Raw genomic sequence first — 20,531 nt, 5'->3', positions numbered from 1 at the left:
CTTACTGAAGTCAGACTGGATTAGCTGCATACTTGTTTCAGGTGTGTGATTCAGCCACTACTGCAGCTAAAGAGATCAGCAGGCCTGCCAGTTGCTTAATAGGAAACATCCATATCCCTCTCAGTTTAGGTTCCCTTTAAGGCGGAACTGAAGATTAACAAAAAAAAAAAGTTTCACTTACCTGTAGCTTCTGCCAGCCCCTTGCAGCCGCCCTGTCCCGTGCTGGTCCTCAACGATCCCCCGCCCTGCTGCATTTTTGTTTCCACCGACTTGTAAGTAGATGGCAACTATGCCTGCACGGCCCTGGCCACGCGTATACTTGTTTGCATTCCAGTCCGCAATAGCGTCCTGCAACTGCGCAGGATGCTATTGTGGACGGGAACGCGAACAAGGATATACGTGGCCTGGGCCGCGCAGGTGCAGTTGCCATTGACTTACAGCTGCATCGCAGCAGGGGAATGGAGGATCGTTGAGGACCGGTGCGGGACATTGTTCATTTTCAGTTCCGCTTAAAATTGCACTGGCAGGTGGCAAATCAGGGCTGAGCTGCTCAGCAAACGTGCAATTCAGCAGTCTGTGAAAGGGGCCTTAAAGGGTCAGTCTCATACATTCTAGAACGTATATGGCATATATGAATATTATTATTATTTATCTACTTATGTATATAGCGCCGACATATTACACAGCGCTGTACAGAGTATATTGTCATGTTACTAATTGTCCCTCAGAGGGGCTCACTTTATTAACGAAATCCGGCAGGTTGGATTGAACTTTTGGAACAACTTGGCTCATTGGTCATTGGTTGCTTTGCACATTTTTACCAACGATAGTTGGGCAATACCTACTGGAATAATAGTTTCAAACGCCTATAGTTGGATGTGTGTACGAGGCTTTAGTGATGGAGAATACGTTAAATTAACCCAACAAGAATCTACAGAGCAATAAAAACCGGACTATCTAAAACAATAATTTGTTCATGTATACCGAAAAGGCTTTTGTGCTCTTAGTTCAAGCTCCCAAGTTTTAAATGGATATATTTTACATCATTAAAGAGAATCTGTACTCTAAAATTCTTACAATAAAAAGCATACCATTCTATTCATCATGTTCTCCTGGGCACCTCTGTGCTGTTTCTGCCACTCCCTGCTGCAATCCTGGCTTGTAATTGCCAGTTTTAGGCAGTGTTTACAAACAAGACATGGCTGCTAACCAGCTTGTGATAGGCTCAGAGAAGCTCAGTCTGTGACACATACAGAGCCTGCAAGGGGCGTGGAGAGGGTGTGTATAGCTTCTCCCTATCACAAGCAGAGCAGCACATTCTTGCCTGAGCTGACAAAGAAAAGAAGAATAGATTAGATAACAGAGATATTACAGCGACTGTGCAACTAGGAAAGGCTGCAGTAAGACAGACCACATTAGAACAGGTATAGGAACTTATAGGATAGAGGAAATAAGGCTGAACATTCTTTTAGTCTCTTTAACAATGCTCAAAGCTTTTTTTTTGTGTGCATTGCAAGATTAATAAGCATTACTTTGCTGAGATGACAATTGTTTTATTAATCATTGGGATGCTAATTTTCACAGTTGATTTAAATATTCCTGCAAGGAGCTTGGAAGTAGACCAATCCAAGTCAGCAGCAACGGCATTTGAATGGCCCATTTCCAAGGTGCCAGAATTGCAACAGTTTGCATTAACTGTGAAAATTATCATCTTCTTGGTCATCTCTATTAAAAATTAAACCACTGAGAGGATTCACTCTATCCTATTATCCTTTTTAAGACCACCTAACGCCATATGGCAGCTGCAGAGAGGCTCTGTTGTTCCTCTGCACCGCCATATGGTGTCATCTCGCGAGAGATGAGATATTAGACAGGAGTGCGTACAAGGGCGAGCTCCCGTCTGTAAACACAGCGGTGGAACAGTGATCAGCCTGCCAGCCTGCAGTCAGCGTCGGCACGGCTGTTCATTAGATCTATAATTAAAAAAAAATTTCTATAGCGCTTTGATCTTGCCTTGCCACTTAAAGGGAACCTTAACTGAACGGGGGGTAAAGAGTTTTACTTACCTGGGGCTATTACCAGCCCCCTGCAGCAGTCCTGTGCCCTCGGCGCCGCTCTGGAATCCTCTGGTCCCCCGCTGTCACTTAGTTTCGTTTTTGACGACTCACCAGTCGCCGGCCGCCATGCGTATTATTGGACGCATTCACCAATGCAATTAGCGCTATTGCGGACCGCAACGCGTACAAAAATACGCGTTGCCGCATTCCGCATGCGTAGATATGCGGCAACGCGTATTTTTGTACGCGTTGCGGTCCGCAATAGCGCTAATTGCATTGGTGAATGTGTCCAATAATATGCATGGTGGCCGGAGACTGGTGAGTCGTCAAAAACGAAACTAAGTGACAGCGGGGGACCAGAGGATTACAGAGCGGCGCCGAGGGCGCAGGACTGCTGCAGGGGGCTGGTAATAGCCCCAGGTAAGTAAAACTCTTTACCCCCCCGTTCAGTTAAGGTTCCCTTTAACTGTCCCTCAGAGGGGATCACAAGCTAATCCCTATCATAGGCATATGCCTATGTATGTGTAGTGTAGTGTAGTATCATAGTCCTATTTTAAATAGCGTTTTTTTTTTTTTTTAAGACCTACATATAGCAGCAGCAATCAAATAACACCAAAAGAAAGCTCTATTTGTGAGATGAAAAGGAGGTAAAATCCATTTGGGTGCTAAGCTGTATGAACAAGCAATAAACCGTTAGTTGTGAAGTCCTGAATTAAAAAAAATGGCCTGGTCACTAGGGGGGTATAAAGTGGTTAATGCCTGCCATGACACAAGCCAATAAGTAAACTTGGTTTAGAAAATGGTAATGTTCATTATAAGCTGTTGTACTCTTGTATTATCAATAAAGCTATATTGAAACAGAAAATTGTAATGTTCCCGAATTGCTTCCAAATGTAATGGAAATTGAATGCCGCTTGGAATTTTGCCGGTGAAGATCAGCAGGAAGTGCATTTTATTGCACCATTTTCAAGTAGTATTCAGTTTGCAACAAATTTGTGTGCACTCCAGATTTATTAGCAATTCACCCACCATCACTAGAAACGGACCCTAACCTTATAAACACATATCCCCTGAACCATACCACCTCCTCACTCTGCTTTTAATTGGTTTTGTGGCCAGCACTGCAGCTAATCTGCTGTAACTGCAGTGCTGGTCACCAAGAGGTAGTATGTAAACATGTGACAGTGGTGCATGTGGTGGCTGTATACGATCTAGCTAGGGTACCTTTCTCCATTAAACCAAAAGCTTTTACATGGGGATTTTCTCTGAAACTGCACCAACAAAAACTAAAGTGTGTGGAATGTCATAGTTCACTATTCAACTCCCTCCTAAAAATCTTGGCAGGCGAACTGGGGCTTTATGCCATTGTTCAGACATACATCTATACAGATGAAATGTGAAAAATGTACTTTACCTTTTTTTTTTTTCCTCCCTTAGGTCCGTTACCCAGAGCGCATTACAATATTGAGAGGGAATCATGAGAGTCGACAAATCACTCAAGTTTATGGTTTTTATGATGAGTGCCTACGAAAGTATGGAAATGCAAACGTATGGAAGTATTTTACAGATCTATTTGACTACTTACCATTAACAGCTTTAGTTGATGGCCAGGTATGTATATTATGTATACTCTGTAATTTTAGTGTTTTTTGTTTTTTTTTGTTTTTGTTGTTGCTGTTTGTGAATGAACCACAAACACTAGCAAAGCGAATGCGGCTGTATTTCATACTTGCTAGAAATCCTAGTTTAATTCAATTAATGATACTAAACCGAACTTTTCTATTTCAAAATGCTTATTAAAAATTTAAACATAACAAAGTTAGTAAGGTTGCAGAACATCATCATATTATATCAATGACAATCACAATCATGTACAAATAATAATAATAAAAATCGAAATAGAAAAAAATGACACTTCTGTGTTCTCCCCAGGCTCTTTTAGCCGGGTGATCCACCTGGCTAATTTTGGTGAGCACCCGGCTATCTCCTTCTCATCCTCCTTCTATTCTGTAAGGAGAGTTGCACCAGCCCTGCATTCCCCCATCGTGCCCCACCTGGCTACTTTTTCATGCCATCAGGCTAGAAAAAAATTCTGAAAAGAACATTGCACTTTTTATATTCTAATTGTGCCTCTTGTCAAGTTAATGTAAAATAACATTTTAAGTGTCTCATTAGGTGTGATTGAACTGTTACAGTTTATTTAAGTTCAGATCAAAATCCTGAGTCTGAAAACAGATCAAGAAAACATGTAAAAATCAGAACGAAAGAAAAACAATAGAATTAAAGAAAAGAGAGGGGGAAAAAAGGAAAAAGAAGAAAATGGTTGTTAACCTGTCTCCGCTAGCCCGATTGCCTTTTTTCTTTCTGCCATTTTGTATCTCAGAGAGTATTCTGTATTATTGTTCAATGAATCTTTGCCATGGGTCCCAGATTTTATGGAATCTAGCCATTCTCCTTGGACCATAGAGGCAGTCTACTCTTAAGGTTCCCAAACACTATTGCAATTTCCCACCGATAGACAGCAAATTCGATTACTGTGATCGAATCTGCTGTGAAATCGATAACGCAAACGCGGACCAATTGACCGAATTCCACCCCAAATCGATCGATTGATTTGTCGATTTGCTCAGGCGGGAAATTTAGCTTGATCGCCGACGGATTGGGAGCGCGCCATTAGCGGCATTCAATACGGAGATGGCCGACGCATATCGGCAGCAATACATGACCTTTCTGGCCGGCGTGAGTTCCCTGGTTCCTGCAGTCTCTCACTTCTTCCGGCGGCTTCTCTTCACTTCCTGTGGGTGTCCCATCCTGTGAGAAAGCAAAGTTCAAACAGTAGAGGGCGCTCTACTGTTTGAACTTTCTGCTTGTGACAGGACGGGACACTGAGAGGAAGTGAAGCGAAGATGGAGGAGTACGCTGGAAGAAATGAGACTGTGGGGACTTGCGCCAGCGGACAGGTAATGTATTACTGCAGCCTGGGGGGGCACACTGGGCAGGCGGCAGCAGCAGCAGTTCCACAGGTTGTGAATCAATTTAATGCTGAAATTGATACAAAATCTGTTTGCAGTGTATGGGCAGCCATTAGATCTGTCTCTGATCATATTCGATTAGAGAGGGATCTATCTGTTGGTCGATGTGGTGGCAGTCGACCAGTGTATTGCAGCTCCGTTCTTAACTTCAATAAAAGTTACCAGTTGTTTCTTCCAGGATCTAGCTATTGTTTGTTTTGCTGCAACAAAAATAAAATTAGTCAAGATTTGTTGGGATTTGTTCAGGGGTTTTTATTTTGAAATGCAAAAGTGAATACCAAGGATTTCTAGGCATTTGTTTTAAACCCAAAACCAAAAGCGAGTTAGCATGGTGCAGGACCAAAAGGTGTGTAAAAAAAAAAAAAAAAAAAAAAAAAAAAAAAAAAAAACTACCTTTAAAACCACATCCTCTAAAACAAAGACCTGATCCAGCCTAGCTGGAAACCAATACCAACGAAAGAGTACTTTAAAGGAGTTCTCCGGTACATAAAAAGAAACTAAACCTGACACTTACCTGGGGCTTCTGTCGGCCCCCTGCAGCTGTAATGTCCTGCGCTGTCCTCCTCCGATGCACAGTTCCCCCACCGGCACCTGGCTAATTATTCTTCTAACTAGATGAATAGAGCTGCTCCTGCGCAGTAAGCTCACGGCCGCGCAGCCGCAGTTCTATTAGTCTACTTAGACGAATAATTAGCGTGAGAACAGCACATCGGAGGAGGATGGCGCGGGACATTACAGTTGCAGGGGGCCGATAGAAGCCCCAGGTAAGTGTCCAGTTTTTTTTGTTTGGTTTTTTTTTTGTACCGGAGAACCCCTTTTAAGGCAGATTCAACTACTAAACAGTACTTTTTAAATGGAGCCAATCACATTTCTCCAAAACAGCACACAGTTCAGTTTATTATTCCTTTGCACAATGTACATGTGGTCAAGCTAGATACCGAAACATACCTGTATGTTTTTAACTACTTTGCGACTGCTCTATGCCGATTGGCATGAGCAGCGCAGCAGCCTCAGGGCCACTCCATGCCAATTGGCGTGAACGGCTGCGGGCGGACATAGGGGATCCTGCTGGAATGACGGAGCTCCGCCATCAGTCTCCCAGCGGCGATCACCGCTAGGAGACTGTTAGATGGTGAAACTGCCATCTATTTACTATGTACAGCGATGCGATCTACGGCAGCGCAGTACTGGGGACAGCCTTGTGACATGGCTGCCCCCCTGGGCTGAACAAAAGTGATCCGCTGTCATTGGCTGAAGCCTATGACAGCTGAACGCGCTGATTGGCTGGCTGAGGGGCGGTCCTCAAGAGGTTAAACTGTGGGAAATAAACAGTATATACCTCAGTAGAGAGAAGCCTCTGGATGACCTAGAGGCTTTTCCGATCCTCCTCCACCCCTGTTCGCCAGGACACTCTCTTCTTCTTTGTGGTCATGCTCCTGCCCATCTTACAAGCGCAGCCATACTGCACAGGTGGAAGTGCGGCCTGCACAGTAGCACAGAGCCGCTTGTGCATGGAGGGAAAAAAACATACACCAGAGGCTTTGTGCTACTGTGCAGGTGTGGGCTGTAACTGAGCCCTTTCAGTACAGGCACGCTCGTTCCTATACAGATAAGACAGGAGCAAGAACTTATTCGACAAACCCATGTTCAGAGGGTCCCAGCATGGTGAGGATTAGGGTAGCCTCTGGAATATCCAGGACTATTACTGAGGTAAATGTCTAGCTTTTCCCCTGATAGCTACCATTTAAATATGAGGAAATCTGAACTAGTGGAAACAAAATTTATATAACTGTATGTGCCATGGTGATATAAGCCCCGGTTGTTGGGCGCACCACAAGCTTTGATCTAGTTATGATTATGGTTACCTAATTTTAGCGAGCTACATGTTAGGGTTTTAATGCAAAGCAGAAGGAACAGAGGCACCAAAAGAATAAAATCAAAATGTTTAAAAAGTGCTTAGGGGGCAGTGGTGGGCTTGCCCCCTATAAGCAGACACTGGTAAAAAGTCTATTTCAAAAATAGATACACTGGTGCCAAGTGTATCCTGAACCTGATACTGTTGTGTACTCCTATTTGTTTTGCCTGAGGAAGCGGGTCTACGCCTGCGAAACGCGTTGCAGCCCCATTGGAGTGTACCAATAAAACCTATTTTTGAAATAGACATTTTCCAGTGTCTGCTTATAGAGGGTAAGCCCACCACTGCCCCCCAAGCACTTTTTAAACATTTTAATATTTTGATTTTATTATTTTGGCACTTCTGTTCCTTCTGCTTTGCATTATCATCCACCCTGGTGAAGGGGGATTACCCTTCTTCTTTATGTTAGGGTTTTGTCACTCAAAACAATATTGTAATAATTGTCTTGGATAAGTTATAAAGACATGTTTTCCTCCTGATTTTGGATTCTTTCATTTACATTTACGCTTTCACTTGTTAGAATCTTGATTATGTAAGCTGTCACCCAAGGATTCAGCTTCCATGAGTCTACTGCTTTTCACTTCCTAACTGATGAGCATTCATATCACTCACTGAAGTATACATTGTGGTTTTGTTTGTTTTTTTGCTTACTTACTGATTGATCACCTTCAATCTGGTATGAACCTTCACATTTAGCTGAATCTGCCTTCATAACTTCAACTTATGACCTACTGCTTTTGTACGGCTTATGATCTATTAACTTCAAAATGCAAAGGCTACTACTCCATACTCGTCTGTCTTCAGCATCGTTAACCACCTTTTCAGACTATCTGTAGGTATCCATGACCTTACTTGCTCTTGACTCTCCTCCTACATCTCTGGAAAGACATTTAGTGTTTTCCACTTCTGCATCCATTCCTATCCTTGTTCACTTAGTTTTGGACTACCCCAAGGCAAAGTCCTTGTACCACTTCTCCAGCTATACCTAATGGTTTAGGCCAGCGAAATTAGGTCATTTGGAGATCAGTATCACCTATTTGCAGAGGACACATTTCTTCCTTTTCTGTTTGTAATCTAATTTCCCAGTGTACAAGTGCATACACCTGCATTATAGGCGTCACCTGTCAGGATCAAGCTCAGTCCTGTGGGGAATGAGTGCTAAACAGTCACATTGCACTGGCATACCAGAACGATGCTTACTGTTGCTATGGGAAAGTTAGGAGGGGCAGTGGCATTGTAGATGAAGTGACAGGTCGACAGTGTGCTTGGAGGTCATTGTATCTTAAAGATCCAGCCTGTACCTATACAGTGGTGTGAAAACTATTTGCCCCCTTCCTGATTTCTTATTCTTTTGCATGTTTGTCACACCTAAATGTTTCTGCTCATCAAAAACCATTAACTATTAGTCAAAGATAACATAATTGAACACAAAATGCAGTTTTAAATGATGGTTTTTATTATTTAGTAAGAAAAAAAACTTAAAACCTACATGGCCCTGTGTGAAAAAGAAATTTCCCCCTGAACCTAATAACTGGTTGGGCCACCCTTAGCAGCAATAACTGCAATCAAGCGTTTGCGATAACTTGCAACGAGTCTTTTACAGCGCTCTGGAGGAATTTTGGCACACTCATCTTTGCAGAATTGTTGTAATTCAGCTTTATTTGAGGGTTTTCTAGCATGAACCGCCTTTTTAAGGTCATGCCACAACATCTCAATAGGATTCAGGTCAGGTCTTTGACTAGGCCACTCCAAAGTCTTCATTTTGTTTTACTTCAGCCATTCAGAGGTGGATTTGCTGGTGTGTTTTGGGTCATTGTCCTGCTGCAGCACCCAAGATCGCTTCAGCTTGAGTTGACGAACAGATGGCCGGACATTTTCCTTCAGGATTTTTTGGTAGACCGTAGAATTCATGGTTCCATCTATCACAGCAAACCTTCCAGGTCCGGAAGCAGCAAAACAACCCCAGACCATCACACTACCACTACCATAATTTACTGTTGGTATGGTGTTCTTTTGCTGAAATGCTGTATTACTTCTACGCCACATGTAACGGGACACGCACCTTCCAAAAAGTTCAACTTTTGTCTCGTCGGTCCACAAGGTATTTTCCCCAAAGTCTTGGCAATCATTGAGATTTTTTTTAGCAAAATTGAGACGAGCCTTAATGTTCTTCTTGCTTAAAAGTGGTTTGCGCCTTGTATATCTGCCCTGCAGGCCGTTTTTGCCCAGTCTCTTTCTTATGGTGGAGTCGTGAACACTGACCTTAATTGAGGCAAGTGAGGCCTGCAATTCTTTAGATGTTGTCCTGGGGTCTTTTGTGGCCTCTCGGATGAGTTTTCTCTGCGCTCTTGGGGTAATTCTGGTCGGCCGGCCACTTCTGGGAAGGTTCATCACTGTTCCCTGTTTTTGCCATTTGCGGATAATGGCTCTCACTGTGGTTCGCTGGAGTCCCAAAGCTTTAGAAATGGCTTTATAACCTTTACCAGACTGATCTCTATTACAGTACTTTTGTTCTCATTTGTTCCTGAATTTCTTTGGATCTTGGCATGATGTCTAGCTTTTGAGGTGCTTTTGGTCTGCTTCTCTGTGTCAGATAGCTCCTATTTAAAGAGAACCCGAGGTGTGTTTAAAGAATGTTATCTGCATACAGAGGCTGGATCTGCCTATACAGCCCAGCCTCTGTTGCTATCCCAAACCCCCCTAAGGTCCCCCTGCACTCTGCAATCCCTCATAAATCACAGCCGTGCTATGAGGCTGTGTTTACACCTGTAGTGTCAGTCTCAGCTGCTCCCCCGCCTCCTGCATAGCTCCGGTCCCTGCCCCCGTCCCTTCCCTCCAATCAGCAGGGAGGGAAGGGATGCAGGCGGGGACCGGAGTTCTGCAGGAGGCGGGGAGAGCAGCAGACTGACACTATAGAGATAAACACAGCCAGCTCTGACAAGCTGTTTGTCAGCAGCATGGCTGTGATTTATGAGGGATTGCAGAGTGCAGGGGGACCTTAGGGGGGTTTGGGATAGCAGCAGAGGCTGGGCTGTATAGGCAGATCCAGCCTCTGTATGCAGATAATATTCTTCAAACCCACCTCGGGTTCTCTTTAAGTGATTTTTTGATTGAAACAGGTGTGGCAGTAATCAGGCCTGGGGGTGACTACAGAAATTGAACTCAGGTGTGATAAACCACAGTTAAGTTATTTTTTAACAAGGGGGGCAATCACTTTTTCACACAGGGCCATGTAGAATTGGAGGTTTTTTTTCTCACTAAATAATAAAAACCATCATTTAAAACTGCATTTTGTGTTCAATTATGTTATCTTTGACTAATAGGTAGCGGTTTTTGATGAGCAGAAACATTTAAGTGTGACAAACATGCAAAAGAATAAGAAATCAGGAAGGGGGCAAATAGTTTTCCACACCACTGTAGATACATTCAATTCTTGGTGAGACGGCCCCGATTGGCTGCCTTGGGCAAGCTCCATCTAGTTTGTGCACATAACTTTACTCCAGGCAAAGTTATTTTTTTTTCATTTGGACTGCCAGACCTGCTATAAAAATATAAAATAAAAATTTCATATTGCATATATGGTCTTCAAACAATCCATTATATTTTAAAGCCTGATTGGGTATTTGAAGTGAAATATTCTCTTTTACAACACATTACTGTATTAAACTAGATTTTCAAGCTTTTTACTCGCCAGTTCCATCTACAAAAGAATAAACTTTGATCATGTACCCTTTTAAATAAGTGTAGTTTGTATTTTGTTTCAGATTTTCTGTCTCCATGGAGGTCTCTCTCCATCTATTGATACGCTGGATCACATCCGTGCTTTGGATCGCTTACAGGAAGTTCCTCATGAGGTAAATATTGTATTTTTTTACATGTCACTTGTGAATTGTGGCAGAATTAAGGTACTGTACTTCATTCATATTGGGCAAAGGAGCCTTTACGGAAGAGCAGAAATTGCATGGCAAAATGTTAAGCAGTCTAGCAGCTACAAATATTAACCATGCACGTCAATGAAAACTATACACCACTGTTCTCCCCAGGCCCTTTTAGCCAGGTGCTCCATCCGGTTAGTTTTGGTAAGCACCCGGCATTCTCTCATCTCACCCCACCCGGCTACTTTTTCATACCACCCAGCTAGAAAAAAATACTGGGGAGAACACTGTACCCCATTATTAACATGGTTACTCCAGTGATGTGGTCATTTAGCAGGCTGTGACTCCTTTCTTGCTTGACCACACCTCCCTACTAACTGTGTAGGGGAAGTCAATCAGTAGGTAGGCTTGATTTCTGAGGGTAGATACCGTGAATCCATTCTTTTATGTAGACAGAATTACCTTTGTATCTACCATAGGTGGAACCACTGGGGGTTGGATAAGAGAATGAGCAAGCAAAGCAGCAGCACTATTTATTTGCTGCATTTTTTTTATTTTGTTTGCAAAACAAACGTTTAATTAAAGCATTTAAATAATGAAAATGTGTAATTTTAATACAAACAAAATGAATTATTAATGTGTTATTGAACTAGGGCTCAAACACTCCATTGACATTAACTTCCTGAGCCAGTCACTTCAAAGTACGTCTAATAATTTCCCATCCCAAGCATTTTTCATGTGGTAGTTAGGAAATCTGAAAAAATAGTGCATTGCAATCTGCTAGAAGGACAGAATACAGGGAGCTGCCAAGTTAGACAACCTGTACTTACAAACTGGGACTGTCTGGATGGCACAGAAGGTCCTGAAGGCCAAAAAGGGGCACAGGAAGCATAGATAAGGCACAAAAGGGGCAAACAGCAATAGTTCCAATCTCGTTCGAAACTGTCTGGGACTGCCTGTATGCCAGGGCTGTGGAGTCTGTGTTGGAGTCGGAGTCAAGGAGTCGGTGGTTTCACAAACTGAGGAGTCTGGGTCGGGTGATTTTTGTACCAGATCCACAGCCCTGGTAAGTATTAGACTAAGGGTGGCCATACATGGTACAATTTTTCTTTTATTATTAGATAATTTAGTTTGATTATTCCGTTAGATCGAATATAAAGATTTTTCCAGCATGTTCAATCTGATTTTTCTCGAAAAAACGGGATAATCGTTCAAATTTCTTGATCGAAAATTTTTTTTTCAACTTTCATTTGATAATTGAACATTTTTATTGTACCATGTATGGCCACCAAAGGAGTCTAGCTAATATTGCTAGTATGAAGAATTAAGTTTAAATTTGGAACAAAGTGCAGAATGGGAGCAGTTTCTTAGATCAACCAGTTAGAATCCCTTGATCTGTGCATCTGCTCCATGTTGAAAATTTTTTCAGGTTTTTTTTTCTTTTTTTCCTGCCATTCTATGGCCAGAACAGGAACAAATCTAGCAAAATCTGTAACTCGAATCTTGCCTTTCCTTGTGTTCCCTGTGTAGCAAGAAATCATTGTGCAAATGGGAATTACAAGTCCACTCACTGCACAGACATTAGAACATGTGGGCTGAACCTACACGACTGATGCCTGCCCCTATGTGAAAGGCTTCTCCACTGCAGTATACCGGCAGCTGGACTTCTTTCCATGCAGTTTAATTGCAGCAGAAAATATTTGGAATTATATTGCACAATATATAAAAACTAAGCTACATACATTTTAAGATCATTACAGAGACTTTTCCTCTGTGGACAGAATACGGTAGGTGTGTAAATGAAAAGGCAATACTCAGTATGCTTAGAAAACTATAAATTGTTGGTTCTTGCATATTGTAATTCAGACATGTAATGTAGCATTTACAGGGCTGTAAAACACCTATTTAGAGATACTTATACAGTTATTCCATTCCCTCTCCTTTTTTAGGGGCCCATGTGTGATCTTTTATGGTCTGATCCAGATGATCGCGGTGGCTGGGGTATTTCTCCAAGAGGTGCTGGTTACACTTTTGGTCAAGATATCTCTGAAACCTTTAATCATGCCAATGGCCTCACTTTGGTGTCACGTGCTCATCAGCTGGTAATGGAGGTAAGTCCTGGAATAAAACCAGTTTATATCAAGGAACTGATGGCCATTAATTGGTGCTTGTTAGCTATAGCCATTTTTTTTTCTTTTTTTTGTGCACCAGTGGTGTTGAGCGCAGTGGGGGGAGTTGGGTTGGTTGAGATAGAAATGTATATTATTTGTGCTAAGATAATACAAGTAAAGGTCACTGTACAGACACAGAACATTTATTTTGTGCTTTTTCTCCTGGCAGACTCAAAGCGCCAGAGCTGCTTCCAATAGGATACGCTCTATGGGCAGTAGCAGTGTTAGGGAGTCTTGCCCAAGGTCTCCTACTGAATAGGTGCTGGCTTACTGCACAGGCAGAGCTGAGATTCGAACCCAAGTCTCCTGTGTCAGAGGCAGAGCCCTTAACCATTACACTATCCAGCCACTGCTACTGTGCACATCTAGTTAGCTATACCATTGTTGTGCAATAGAAGTTAAAGTGGAATAAAACTCTGACATGACAGTCGTAAAAATGTGTTTTCCTACTTTTTATTACCCATACAGTTACCATATTTGCTTTTGTGCACAAGTAAATATTGCCTGTTTACAAATTACAAGGTTCCAAGTACAGTTTATGTGCTCTGAAAGCTGCCATTGCATTTTAATAGATTTTAGTATATTATAGCAGCTATCTAGTGATAATATATCTGTCTCTGCCTGTCAGCTCAAAGCAGTTCTGTTTCTGCACGTGGCTAGCTGTAGCTAATTGTATCAACATCGGAAGGTAAACCAAAGATAATGTTGTCACCTCTTCAGATGTGGCTCATAATCTAAAGGAGCTTTCCACTGCAAAACAAAATGCTGTTTAACTGTTTGAATGCTGTTCTGCTACAAACATTTTTTTTTTTTTTTTTTTTCTGGTAGTATGTTTAAAGGAATAGTCAGGCTCCAGTCCCCCGCCGCCAGCTAGTTACGTTTTTGCCGACCTCTGGGTTGGTGGGCCGCATTGCGTACATTTTTACGCATTCCCACGGGGGACTGGAGCAGCAGTGAGTGACTACAAAGGGCACAGGATGGCTGCATGGAGCTGGTAGAAGCTCCAGGTAAGTGAAACTCATTTTTTTTTTTTTTTGCCTGACTATTCCTTTAACCGCTTGCCGCCCGCGTCACGCCAGTAGGCGTGGCCGCGGCGGCAGCCCCAGGACCAGCTAACGCCAATTGGCGGAAAGTCCTGGGGCAGCAGTTTACGGGAGATCGCGCGCACGGTGCCCGCTTGGTGGGCGGAGCTGAGCTCCGCCTTCAGTCTCCGAGCGGCGATCGCCGCTCGGGGGACTGTCACATGGCGAAACCGCCGTGTATTTACATGTGCAGCGCTGCGATCAGCAGCAGCGCTGCACTGGGGACAGCCGTGTGACACGGCTGTCCCCATGGGGGACAAGAGAGCGATCGGCTCTCATAGGCAGAAGCCTATGACAGTCGATCGCCGTGATTGGCTGGGGGGAGGGAGGGGATTTAGAAAAAAAAAAAAAAAGAAAATGGCAAAAAATATTTAAAACACAAACAAATATTTATAAAAAAATAAATAAACACAAGGGGGGCGATCAGACCTCACCAACAGAGAGCTCTGTTGGTGGGGAGAAAAGGGGGGGGGGGATCACTTGTGTGCAGAGGTATACGGCCCTGCAGCTTGGCCTTAAAGCTGCAGTGGCCAATTAAGGTAAAATTAGGCTGGTCACTAGGGGGGGTTTACCACCATGGTCCTCAAGAGGTTAAGGCTGTAAATAATCTTTCTTTAGAGCAAAGAAGAAATGCTGAGTTTCAGACAACTTTAAATATCATTTTTAAGTTCCCAATTACTTTCTCATATTTCTCTTTTAACTTTTAGGGTTACAACTGGTGTCATGACCGAAATGTGGTTACTATATTCAGTGCACCTAATTACTGTTATCGTTGTGGAAATCAGGCAGCTATAATGGAACTGGATGACACCCTTAAATACTCCTTGTAAGTATCTTAAATCTAGGGAATAGAAGAAAATGCCAATATACTGCATATAAAATCTTAAACTATGCATTCAGCTGCCACCTCGAAAACTGGTTTTCAATTGCAAGAGTATTAAATCTCTCAGTAATTCTATTTCTATACTCTACAGTGCATTTGCTTGTATACATGCATATGGCTGGGAACCTCTGGCCAATGACATATACAGTATAGGTAATTTTATAAGGGAAACATGGTAAATAACTACTGCAGGAAACAAATTGGTAGGCACATAAGCAAATGTCAATGCAAACTTACCTTTTTTCTATGAAATTTAAAACGTAAGAGCAAATCAGATAATGGTTGTACCATGTGCAAAGGTTTGTACGCTTATCCATTTATCCTGAACCCTAATTTCCTTGTTGAGTCTTTTAAGGGAGGTGACCAATGGTTTAATAAAAAAAAGGAACTTCCTCCTACGGGAGGTTTGTAAATAGTATTCATCGTATGGTAAGGAGGGTGTGTGTGTGCGCAGTGCACGTTGTTTTAATGTGTGCCTCCTCAGCAGCTATAATGCAGAGTGTGGGCGCAGGGAGCGCTTTCATGTTTACCTGTCCAGATGCTGCATTGGCTCTCCTCTTCTTCCGAAGTGGGCACTGCAATGCCGACATCTCGTTTTGGGTTGCGATCACGATATGACGGGATGAAACCCAGAGGATGGTGTCAGCATTGCAGCCCCACTCTGTGGTGGTAGAGCCTCTTCCAGCACCAAGCAGTGCTGCAACCATCCTCTGGGTCCATTCGGAACAGAGAATATGACGTTGGCATTGCAGTGCTTGCTTCGGAGGAAGAGGAGAGCCAATGCAGCTTCTGGACAGGTAAATATGAAAGCGCTCCCTGCACCCCCACACTGCATTATAGCCTGCTGGGGGGCAGTAAAACGAGGAGCTGCAGCGCACAAAAAACAAAATCGCTGCCAAAAGGTTAAAAAGTATAGAAAATACAATTCTCAAAAGAAAATACCCCCTCCCCATTGAGCTATCACATAGGAGTATTAAGTGGTTATAAAGTAGTAGCTGATTGAATAGGGACATAGCTAAAATGTCACAACTGCTCTGGTCCTTGAGGGTTTTTTGTGTCCAGTATTGAAGTGGTTAAACTTGCAGGCACATGGTATGATTATGTAGGTGGGCTTGGTGGAGATGTGCTCCGCATAACGAATTGGCTTTGTGTGGGTGAGTTGAGTGGGGGAGAACAATGTACTGGGGTATTGCTCAATATTCGGTATGCTGGCTCTTAAAGGCGGTGTTAGGTGACCATTCTCGCCTAAGGCATTTTTTATGCCTAGTAGCATTTAATGAGTATAGCATTGGCATAAGTATAACATCCATTCCCTCTCATTATGACTTTAACTATAATTCTTCTTTTAGGGCCTGTTTCCACTGGTGTTTTAGATGCGAGGCAATCGCCGCATCATCTCACATCTCTCTGCAAGTACTTTCTGTTGTCTTCCGTACAACCGGATGTGGCGTAATGTGGCTTCCCATCGTCGGCTATGGGGACTCGGATGCATGCTGCGGAAAACTGCAGCAAGCTGTCCATAATTCCCCCAACCATCCCGACTCCCCCACCCCCCAGTTGCATTGTGCCGGATCGCGTAGGTAAATTCGCCTCAGTGGAAACTATTCCATTGATGTGAATTGGTTGCAGTTACCTTGCATTGTGGTTTTCGCATAGCAACGCGTCTAGTGGAAACGGGCCCTAAAGGTTTAGGACTGCATTTACAAATTGCAATATATCCCCCGACCCATTGGTACTTTTCTTGACAGCTCACTGCTGTCTGGCTGCTTGGTAGTGCTCTAGACTAGGCAGTTGGATGCGCTCGGCCAAATTCTGATATATTACATGCTGAATCTATTGGAAAACTGTATAGAGTGTATGGGCAGGCAACAAATCCCACTCTGAAGTCAAATTCGATCAGAGAGGGATCTGGTAGATCTACCCATACATCAACTGATGTATGGGCACCTTAAAGGATACCTTTGTGCAACAAAGGTATCCTGGTCGGGTGGTCATGGCTAACTGCACAGATGCTGCGGGTCTTTGACTGCAGCCGGGAGCGCTCTGCACAGGTACACTATGTCACAACTAAACTACGTAGTACGCAGTAAAGGAGGGGGATGGAAGAAAATGCCTTTATTCCCCCCCCCCCCCCCCCCCGGTTTTATTTTTTGTTGCTCTATTTAAGGGTGCTTACAAGCATCCAATTTTGATTGGCCATGTAGTATGAAAGTTTGCCTGTAACCTCCCTGGTGTTCAATTTCCCTGGGATTTCTGTGCAAAAAGTGAACCAAATAATTTTCATAACCTTTGTTGCTGTAAATTGCCAAAATGTGGCAAGCATGCCTAGGTTCTCAACGTGTGGCAGGTGTACCCCAGGGGGTACTTCTGATGGTTCCAGGGGGTACTCGGGCTTCATATACTTAGCCAAGAATAACACATTTAGAGTTTTTTAGAAAATTACAAACCTTATATAAACAACTCCAAATTAGTATTTTAGCTAATTTAAAAGCAATATTAAATGCTTGGAAATTGTTTAGAACCAATTATCATGTACTACGATTAAATATATATTTGTCAAGGGGTACGTGTGATAATGTTTACTATGCTAGGGGGTACTTGGTCAGTACAGGGTGTTAAAAGGGGTACATACCAATAAAATGTTGAGAAACACTCTAGTATACAGGACAGGGCTGTGAAGTCAGAGTTGATGTCGAGGAGTTGGAGCAATTTTGGGTACCTGGAGTTGGAGGTTTCATGAACGGAGTCAAGTGATTTTTGTACCAAATCCACAACCCTGGTAAGTATTAGACTAAGGAGTCTGAGACATATTGGGTACCTGGAGTCGGAGGTTTCAGGAACTCAGGAGTCGGAGTCGGATGATTTTTGTAACAACTCCACAGCTCTGGTGCAGGAGAGTATTGAGATGTATGGACGTCAATACCGTTCACAGCATGTTTTGTATTGACGTGCATACACGTCAATATCGCCGGGGAGGCTAGTTATCGCATTTAAAAAAAAAAAAATCTGTTGACAGTCATACTACATGGGAGTAGTAAGAATGGCCAATCAAAATTGTGTGTACACATGCTAAGTAACAGAGAGGAAGACAGACTATTCATTTCAATGGAAAGGCTTTCTAATTTCTACTTGCAAACTAGACCCAACAGCATGAGATAGCAGTAGTTCTGGAAGGTAAACAAAGGAAAATCGGACCGTTTTGCATGAAAGCATCCTGATAGTTTGTTTGGTAGTGATTTCTTTCAGTGCTAAATAGTATGTTGCCAGTGCTGTGTAATACTGTATGTTTGTACATTTATAAATAAAAGCTAATAATAATTTCTGTGTTTCTGTGCAGCCTTCAGTTTGACCCAGCTCCTCGCCGTGGAGAGCCGCATGTTACTCGACGCACTCCAGACTACTTCCTATAAGCAATTGTTACATATTGCCTTCATCTGTGCAATTATACTTTGCATTTAAACAAGATGTCTGTACATAGACATGAAAACCAACAAAGAAAAACCAAAATATTTAAATTTTAAAATTTGGATTCTTTAACATCAGTGTCCTTTCCCATCTAAGAAATACACTTTGCATTTCCCAGTTTCTATTCCCAATTAGGCTAAGAACCATCATGGACCAAAATGTGCCATATTGTTGATGAAGCATTTAGCACAATTTGAGACTGCAGTTCAGAATACCAAATCAGTCCATTTGTCAGTTTGCCTGCTGTATTTGTAAGTCATGTTTCCTACTGAACTGTTCAACAAGTAAAGGGTAACTTGCAAGGCCTTTATCCCCTTTGCACCTACTTTGTAAATTTTAGTTGTAGTGATAAGCTGGCATGACAGATACCATTTGGAGTTATTTTTAAACAAAATGCACATGCTAACCATCCATTGTACATTTTTTTTCTTTCCCCAAACGTACAGATACATTGGAGAAATTTGACCTGAGTGTATGCCATAACATTAATGTACGTTTTTCTGTATATTTGTCAAAGTGCTTGCTGCTCCTTTGGTGTATTTGAACAAATAAACTTTCAACTGTAGACCTCCAGTGTGCTGTGACTGTTATGTGGCTGAATGCGGTTTTTAGGTTTACATAGATTGACCACAATTTTCATTTGGTACATGGCTGTCCATCTCAGCGAAAGTGCTATATTAAAATTACACATTGCTACACAGCAAAATACTACCCCTGCAGCTTCATCATTACAGAACTTGCATTACGTTGTAGGCTAATTCTATAGTTGTGGAAAAATGTCACCCACCGCGTGCTCAACCAATCACGCTGAAAGCGAAGCAAGAGGAAACAAAAGAGAGATAAGCGATCAGGACTGCTAACTAGGCTGAGAGATACTCCATATAAAACCCCTCTTCCTAGCGCACTTGTGAGATCCCTCGCAAATAAAATGGATGAGCTCCGACTGGATATTTCCACGTATAAAACTATAAGACTGTTGCCTTCTGATTTTTTCGGAGACATGGCTGGACCCCTCCATACCAGATGCTGCAGTTGAGCTTGCAGGTCACACGCTTCACCGTGCTGATCGAACGCATGATTCTGGCAAGAAAACAGGTGGAGGACTGTGTTTATATCAATAATGCTTGGTGCACTAACGTAACCATAATCAACAAGTCTTGTTCACCTGATATGGAATATCGAATGCTGAGATGTCGACAGTTTTACCTACCCAGGGAACATAGTTATTATAATTATGGCAGTGTACATTCCACCTCATGCCAATATTAAGTCAGTAAATGAACAACGGTTTGATGTCATTAGTAAGCAACAGAACTCACACCCTGATGCAATTTTCATCATTGCTGGAGATTTTAACCAAGCAAATCTTAAGAAGGCATTTCCCAGATTTTACCAGCACACGGACTGTAAAACCAGAGGAGAAAACACCTTGGACCATGTCTATACAGACATAAAAGGTGCCTATAAGATCCCACGCCCCCCACTGGGACAGTCTGTCCATCTATCTTTGTTTCTTATTCCTGCATACAAAGCCATTATCAACACTGCTAAACCTATTAGCAAGTCTGTTAAAGTCTGGCCTGAGACTGCGGTCTCTCAGCTCCAAGATTGCTTTGAAAATACAGATTGGGATATTTTCCTTCATGGAACAGACCTGGAGATGTGTACTTCCTCTGTATTGTCGTATGTTAATTTCTGTGTGGACACCATCACTGTCAACAAAAGAATTGAGTTACCCAAATCATAAACCATGGATAACAAAAGAACTCAAGGAACTCCTAAAGTATAGGAACACAGCTTTTAAAATACAGGACAAAGAAGCCTATTCTTCAGCCAGAGCAAGTCTGAAAAAGGCATACGAAATGCAAAACTTAACCACTTCCCGACCGCCGTATATACAATTGGCGGCCGGGAAATGGACGCCGCAAGGACCGCCGTATTGACAATTGGCGGCGGTCCTTGTATGGGCATGGGCGGAGCGATCGCGTCATCCGTGACACGATCCTCCGCCTGGCGCCACTCACCCGCCGCAACATCCCGCCGGCCATACG

The 20,531-nt window shown here is 42.7% G+C and overlaps 1 protein-coding gene across 1 annotated transcript in view; it reads left to right on the top strand.

Annotated features, from left to right (window-relative positions):
• PPP2CB (protein phosphatase 2 catalytic subunit beta) overlaps positions 1-19,045 on the top strand; it is a 52,793-nt gene extending 33,748 nt beyond the window's left edge. Inside the window, exons 3-7 of the mRNA XM_068233703.1 lie at positions 3,495-3,668; positions 10,769-10,858; positions 12,829-12,990; positions 14,840-14,958; positions 18,353-19,045. Coding sequence (XP_068089804.1) covers positions 3,495-3,668; positions 10,769-10,858; positions 12,829-12,990; positions 14,840-14,958; positions 18,353-18,425 — 618 coding nt within the window. The 3' untranslated portion in view covers positions 18,426-19,045. The remainder of the gene's footprint in view (positions 1-3,494; positions 3,669-10,768; positions 10,859-12,828; positions 12,991-14,839; positions 14,959-18,352) is intronic.
• The last annotated feature ends 1,486 nt before the right edge of the window (positions 19,046-20,531 follow it).

The sequence above is a fragment of the Hyperolius riggenbachi genome, chromosome 1 (assembly GCF_040937935.1).
Source record: "Hyperolius riggenbachi isolate aHypRig1 chromosome 1, aHypRig1.pri, whole genome shotgun sequence".
In the NCBI taxonomy this organism is placed as follows: Eukaryota; Metazoa; Chordata; class Amphibia; order Anura; family Hyperoliidae; genus Hyperolius; species Hyperolius riggenbachi.
The sequence above is the reverse complement of the archived record's forward strand: the minus strand, read 5'-3'. Positions and strand labels throughout refer to the sequence as shown.